The sequence below is a fragment of the Limulus polyphemus genome, unplaced genomic scaffold (assembly GCF_000517525.1).
Source record: "Limulus polyphemus unplaced genomic scaffold, Limulus_polyphemus-2.1.2 Scaffold1067, whole genome shotgun sequence".
NCBI lineage: Eukaryota > Metazoa > Arthropoda > Merostomata > Xiphosura > Limulidae > Limulus > Limulus polyphemus.
Genome location: NW_013666677.1, coordinates 237,679 through 245,784, shown reverse-complemented (window position 1 = coordinate 245,784; position 8,106 = coordinate 237,679). Strand labels below are relative to the sequence as shown.

The window sequence follows — 8,106 nt, the reverse complement described above, 5'->3', positions numbered from 1 at the left end:
CCTATTTAAATATATTTACACATGGCTTGTGTATATCGTATATATATCCATATATATTATTCATACCTTCGGTGTATTGGACGCAAGCATATTTTGACATCAAATTTTGGGGTAAAAAAGTGCGGACTTATACACCGAAAAATACGGTACATTGTCCCCTATTATCCACGATGGACAGTGGTAGTACAAAATTAATCTGACACTTACCGCTCATCCGTCGTCCAACTATTTGACCCCCTAAAAATACGGTTAATTCCTGACATTGGCGTAACTACAAAAGATGCCCCCCCCCATTAAAAGTAATTAGACCCTCTACATTTATTTATCTTTAATTGTAGTTGCAATTCGGGAAATTTTGGCTCGGACTCCCCCGCAACTGCTGTAGTTGCGGAGGGATACTTACGCATTGATTCCTGAGACCTTTCCTTCGTGGCACGGCTGTTTTTAATCCGTGGTCTGTACCGAACTATTTCTTTATTTATAAGTCGGGGGTCTTATGACGCTATGGAGATGGCCGCTTTGTATATTTTTGGGGGTGTGTATTTACTTTTTCTAGGCCGCTGTGTTTGTATAAACACATGAACTTTGAGTTTTAGCTTAAATATCTTAAACGTGCATCAGTACTCATTAACAGTAGAGATTTTGTTGCAAGCATTATCGTTCGTTCTGCCTCTTCCCAAGAAGACAAATGACGTGAAACTTTTAAATTTATTATATTTAGAGGCTGAGACAGCGGTAACTTTACGGATCTACAAAGATAAAATCCGGGGTTCCATTCCCCACGATGTACACAGCAGATAATCCAATGTGGCTTGCCTCTAAAACAAACAAACACGTAATTTGTAGGTCGCGAGTTCGAATCTCTTCACCGAATATACTCGCCTTTTCAGCCGTGGGGGCGTTATAACGTTACAATCAAACCCACTTTTCATTGGTAAAAGATTAGCCAAGAGTTGTCGGTGGGTAGTGTTGATTAACCGATTTCCCTCTAGAAAATCATTTTGAAATTAAGAACGGCTAACATAGATAGCCTTCGAGTAGATTTGCGCGAAATTCAACAAACAAATAGTCTTTTATTTAATTAAACAGCAAAGGAAGGAAAAAGAGGTATTAGAGAACCTGACTCTCACAGATCCCGATACAGACAGACGACGTTTGAACTGGATGCTCATACTTCATAACAAAAACAACAACAACAAAAAAAACATCTGGTCACTATTACGTTTAACTTTACCTCTGACAACTTACCGAACATTTAGTCAATAGACGACCTCACACGACCAGTGTTTGATGACTGGTTTCCTAACTTTTTCCCGTTTTACCAAAGCTAACAGAGGTAATTGATGAGATGATAGAAAGGAAAATGTCAGGACTGGGAGGAATACGGTGGAATTTTACAGAAAGGACTGTTGACAGTAACACTGTGCATGAAAACTTAGGTGGACTTAGAGGATACATGTAAAAATTTCAAAATGAATTTGTTTTGGAAAACAGAAACAATTAACGAATTATATGCCGATTCCGTGCTTGTTTCTCCGCTGACATTTTCCATAACAAATTACTAAAACAGCGTTTCTCAAACTGTGCTTCGCAGACTCCCAGGGGATTCGCGAGTCATGTTCGAAATTTCATTAAAGTGTTTTTAAAGATGTGATTTATATAATAAAAATATATATTTTTCATAAAAATAATAAATCGAATTTTGGAATATAACTTTTCATGTACACGGAAACTCCCCCCCCCCCAACAAAATCATCTATAGGTTTGGGGGCCGAGAAAAAAATTCTAAGGGGTTATCGGGTTACAAAAGTTAGAAGACTGCCGCACTAAAACGTAATAGGGGTGATAGGGTTGAGTGCTATAATTATTCATTTTAAAAACCCTACTATAGCAAACATAAAAAAAAAACACAGACGGATTAGCTGCTGTTCAGGTCAAAGACAGTTAAGGTAATAATGAACGCCCTATTGTTACCTCTAAGAAAAGAAAAAAAATATATCTGTCTAAACGTAAGCAGGGTAAGGAAAGAAGTATGCGATACCACAATGGTTTGAATTTCACGCAAAGCTACACGAGGGCTATCTACTTTAGCCGTCCCTAATTTTACAGTGAAAGACAAGAGGGAAGGCAGCTAGTCATCACCACCCACCGCCAATTCTTGGGTTAATCTTTTACCAACGAACAGTGGGATTGACCGTCACATTATAACGCCCCCTACGGCTGAAAGGGCGAGCATGGTTGTTGGGATGGGGATTCGAATCCGCAACCCTCACTCAGATTGCGAGTCGAGCGCCCTAACCACCTGGCCATGCCAGGCCTCACACATTAATAATTCAAGATGGAGATCAGTTTACACACAGTGATTATTTGATAGGTGCTCATCTGGTTAAAACTGGATCATTTCAAAATTATCTTCATAGTTTTCCTGGTCGCGAATTGGATGTAACCGTAAGCTATTACACAATAATCAACCATTATTTAATCTTAATTTCCCATCTGCCATACAGGTATCAAAGCTTTTATTTTTATTCTTTTTAAAGAATAGGATATTACTTAAGTCGCACAATCCATACAGAAAATCTCACGATTATAGTTTAAATGACTATATAAACGTTAAGGGTACAACAACAAAAGTTATATAATTTTTATAACTACATGCAAGGGGTTATTATTTACAACCTATATTTCAAGCATCTAAAACATTAGATCAACATAATGAAGAAACTTTCAACAATTATCACTTTTCTGAATGTAGTTTTTAGTGTATTTTAAGGAACTCTTACTACGCATGTGCTAGAGTAGCCCTTTAGCCGGCCGAAGTGATGGAGCTTTCACCTGTCATACAAGAGATCCTGGGTTCGAGTTCAACAGTTAGGAAAGTTGTATTTGTACATAGTATGTGTTACACGTGACGCCTCAACACACACCCTTATATATATAAGAAGATAAGGAACTTAAAAACGATTATCATCTGTTCTTTTTTGTTTAAATATATTGAGTCATTTTAACAAACCGCCAACTTCGTTCAGTAGATTTTTCAATAATATTTTGGAAGACTATTTTATAGATATGGAGAAATAATAAAAATATTCCAATTCAATTGATGTACGTTATTTATACTTTTTAAATTTCTGGAGATAATTTTCTGACCTTCCATTGCACTATCGTGACTTGTGTTATTCTTATAATGCTCTAATATGTGTTTTTATTAGTTTTTAATGACAGCTCACGGAATAGTTACAAAAAGAACACGACTTTTTATCGTCCAGAAGTTACATGTTAAATAACAATCAAGTTCAAAGAATACATGCGAATTTCAAAGCGGTTTATGAAAAACCAGCTAAATAAGAATGAGTCTATAGTTCATACTGTTTTCAAACTACATGTTACAAGGCGAAAAAAAACAAATACAGGCAAACTGAGAAATCATCCACCAGCGAAATTAATCGTAAGCATAACCTTTGTTTTTATCTATGCATAAAACGCTTACATAAAAACGAATTTTACACGTTACCTTTGAGTTTGAGTTTTTTTTGCTTCTAAGATTCAGAATTTTCGGGCACAATTTATCCAGGGAGAACTTGACAAATTTCATTGCACTTGCCATACTGGTTAGGGTTAGTGAAACTCCAATAAATCTGTAATTGTTATTTTATTTAAGATATCAGTAAATTTAATGAACAAGTAATTACACACTTAGGCCTAATGACCTCCATTTGAATAAAATTAAAACTACTGAACATCCACCGCTACTACAGTGGAAGTGTTGCTATAAAATCTGTTAGTAAAGAAGCACAATGATGAACCTGCAAATTATTACAAATAAATGTATAAACTTATATATTTTGCTGCGCGAGACTGACGTCATGCACCTTGCGTGTTTTGTATTGGTTAAGCCTCGCATTTCAATTTTATGTTCTACAGAGGGATGTCTTTAACGCGTTTGCACAACGCTATTGATTTCACCAAAGTTCTATTATAATTATTAATAAGAAAGTGTTCTGGAAATTGTACTTAGTCGATTGAGAGAGCCTAAAATATTTCCACGAACAGAGAGTTATTATATGTTTATTGATAGTTAAATTTTCACGCATTTTTTAAAAATCATATTGAAAAGAAAGGTGAAATTTGCAAGTCATTGTCGTTATTTTGATTAGCAGGGCCTAATAAATCAACACTCCAGAGAGAAGGTACTGATCCAGTCTGGTTTCCCTACCATAAATGGTTTCCCTTCCTCTCCCCATGTGGGTCAGCGGTAAGCGCTAGCAGCCCCACAATGGTACAGTGGTATGTCTGGGAACTTACAGCGCTATAAACCGGGTTTCGATAGCCGTGGTGGGCAGAGCACAGATAACCCTTTGTGTAGTTTTGTGCTTAACTTCAAACAAACAAACAAAGCGCTAGCAAAATTCATCAAAACAGCCAACGTCTTTCAGATATCACCCAGCTAATTGTGACATATATAAGGACCTTAGTAGCTAGCGAAAATCGTAAACATAGCTAATATCTGTCTTAGATATCACCCTGCTAATTTTCCTTATATAAGGAGCTTAATAACTAACAAAATTCATCAAACAGCCAACGTTTTTCAGATATCACCCAGCTAATTGTGCCACATATATATATATATATAAAGACCTTAGTAGCTAGCGAAAATCGTAAATATAGCTAATATTTCTCTTACATATCACCCTGCTAATTTTCCTTACATAAGGAGCTTAATAGCTAGCGAAATTCGACAATACAGGCGACATCTTTCTCGCAATTACAATCTTTGAGACTCAGTAATATTTTCTTTTTAAGTTCGTCATCTGTCTTAACTTCTAATTATTAGAATTTATACTAGAGTTCTATTTTCTTCTTTCTTTAATATTTCAGTCATCCTGTCTACAGAATTAGTTATTTAACTGGTGCTTCAAAGATTTTAACAGTGAAATACGATCGTTAAAATCTTCCCCATGAATTTCTCACGTTTTCCACTTTAATTTTGCCTCGTGTGTGAGTTTACAGGTAGTATAATATTTCCAGATGTTCTATTTTGTAACAAGGTGGTAAGTTGCCGCCAACAATGTTGTAGGCCTAGGAGTGAATCGATGGATCCTGAAAAATAAAACGTTTGTGTGTGTGTGTATGTGAAGGGACAACCTTGAATCTCCAAATAGTCCCTTGTTGTCCCTCTGTTATGCTAATAAACCGTATGTATATCCTCTATATAAAAAACAGTCCTATTGTATTGAATTTCCGAGTTTCTACAGTTTTTCCTAAGCAGTAAAAATCTTAATTACACTTTACTGTACTTTCTTTTGACCGCTTGCCAGCGTACACAAGGTGCAAACGTATTAGTGAATCGGTGACGTTTTGTTTGTTGTTATATTGTTTGTTTATCCACACGAATTACGGTGGTACGTTAACATCGAACAATAGTGGCCGAAATTTTAACAAAATACTACTATAACGACTACAGTTACTACGTTATTAAAAGTAATCTTATCACAGTTAGTGTACGGTTATGTCCTTGACTTTATGTACGTTAAAGTTCGTGCCGAATTTATCCCGTCTAACTTTTAGGATGTATTTTCATGAAATTTCAATGTGATTTATGGAAAACCAGGTTTTGAAAATTGGTAAAACGTCGCAAAATATTTTAATTTCCATTAGAAAGTTAAGATGGCTGCGAATTATTACTTTTTCTGGACTTGTCAAATGTCCGGGAGTATATTTACATCGCCGCTGTTGAATAACCATGATATGTTTTTTGAAATAAACTTTTTTTTTTTTCTGGACTTGTCCAATGTCAGGGAGTAGATTTACATCGTGGCTGTTGAATAACCATGATATGTTTTTTTTCAAATAATATTTTTTTTTTGGACTTATCAAATGTCCGGGAGTAGATTTACATCGCGGTTGTTGAATAACCATGACTTGTTTTTTTTTCAAATAAACTTTTTTTTCTCCATATTTTATATCTAAGACTACGGAAAGAGATAGAAAAATTAATAGCTTGTCGCACATAAAAGTTTAATAGATATATCCAACGAAAATTCTGTTGCAATTAGGTCTTTTTAAATAATTAAATAACACACACATGTAAAACAGCAATATCCTGAGCTTGCAAGGACTTCTTTGTCGTAATGTCTTTATAGTCTGTGCGATAATTATGAGCTAAAAATGAATAAAAGGCGATTTCACGGCCCATGTAATGAACGGCAAGCGATCAGGACATGTGTAGAGTACTTTGGTTTTGTTTATATATTTTTCAAAGTTAAATCCTAGAAAACCACATTTTATTAGTCAGGGTCTGGTGTATTTACAGAGTTATAAAATTTAATTATAAACAGTTGGTTGAAAAGTTGACTGAATTTTCTTAGGAGTTTAGAGCGATTGAATTCATTTTGTATTTTTTGATTAAAGAAATAATTGCATCATGTAATATAGGTATTTCACATGTATAGTAGATATAATGCTTAGCTATTTACTTGTAGCGTTTATGTATCTATATAAATATAATACTAGTGTCTGCTGTCTGTCCATGTAACTACTTCGCAGGGTGTAGATGGATCTTCACCAAAATAGGTATGGAGGTTCATTAGGTCCATGCGGGGTTACATAAAAAAATTTCAGTTTTGCATTTTGTGGTTTTTATGTGCGTTTTTTAACATTACTTCGCCCCCTGTAGATGGATCTTCAATTTAGTATGGAGATTCACTGGTCCATGAAGAGATAACATACATATTTTCAGTTTTGTGGGCGTTTTTATAATTACATCTAAGGGAAGCAACTTTTCATGTTCTAAGATAACCTTTCATTAATCATAAATTTATATAACTTTCGTCCAGGGGACGGGTACTTCAGCTACTTGTTAAATATTTATCAAGTTTCAAACAGTTTTGAAATAAAGTTAGAAAAAAACGACCTTTAATAAATAGTACAAGCCCTGATGAAACCGCAATAGCGAATCGTTAGCAGAAATAAAGAGTTTTTTTTTATTATCTTGAGATTAAAAGTCGTTTTTCTAACTCGATTGCCAAAATATCTAAATCCCTACAGTATGCACTGCAAATTCTGTAAAAAAAGTTTCATTGTTAACTTATTGTTGAAAATGTATTTAGTGTCAAACCTTATTGTTGAAAATGTATTTAGTGTCAAACCTTATTGTTGAAAATGTATTTAGTGTCAAACCTTATTGTTGAAAATGTATTTAGTGTCAAACCTTATTGTTGAAAATGAATTTAGTGTCAACAGTTTTTCAAAGTTACCATTTTCAAACTGTTTATAGTTCCCCAGTTACTTTTTTTACAATGTGAAACTACATGAAAATTAAAGATTTGCACTTTAGTGAAATAATGTTTATCGTAAGCTTATTGAGGAAAAAAAGAGACATCTAGTGGGTTATTTATTATATTTAAAATAATAAGTTTTAGATAACCAAACAATAACATAAACGTTCTAGTAATTGTGATGACTCAAATTTATTCTGTATTAAGCGGTAAGTCTGTCAGCTTATAACGTTAAAAATTGGTTTTTAATACTCGTGGTGTGTAGAGCCCATTTTGAAACTTTGCGCTTAACAACAAAATAATCAGACAAATATTGTATTAAAAAAACCTGCAGATGCTCGTCTTTGAACTAATCTTTAAACGTCGTAAACACTTCGTATTTAATAAAAATGCTGTTGTGTTTGTAAGACAAGTAGAAAATATATGTGAACAAATTGGTACATCTAATTGTTCGATACACATTATATATTTGGACAGCTTTCTCTTCAAAGGTAAAGCATCGTATGACTTTTACAAAACTTTAAGCAGCTCCTGCCATCTAGTGCCTAACTATTTAAGCAAGATGAAAATTAAATAAAATATGTTTTATATAATTACCGGTAGATGGGTAAATTGTTTGTTTGTTGGATTTCGTGCACAGCCATTCGAGAACTATCTGCACCAGCCTTTCCTAACTGTGAAGTGATAGACTAGAGGAAAGGCAACTGGTAAATATGCCCACCGCCAACCCTTGGGCTATTCTTGGCAGACAGAATAGTGGGATTTGATTGTTACTCTCACAAAAAAAAAAAAAAAAAAAAAAAACAGAGCACGATTTTTCTTTTCGGCG

The 8,106-nt window shown here is 34.3% G+C and overlaps 1 protein-coding gene across 1 annotated transcript in view; it reads right to left on the bottom strand.

Moving 5' to 3' along the window:
* The window catches only part of LOC106461961 (calmodulin-A-like), a 16,344-nt gene extending 12,629 nt beyond the window's left edge, over window positions 1–3,715 (bottom strand). The window contains exon 1 of the mRNA XM_022389063.1: window positions 3,515–3,715. Coding sequence (XP_022244771.1) covers window positions 3,515–3,607 — 93 coding nt within the window. The 5' untranslated portion in view covers window positions 3,608–3,715. The remainder of the gene's footprint in view (window positions 1–3,514) is intronic.
* Window positions 3,716–8,106: the final 4,391 nt, after the last annotated feature.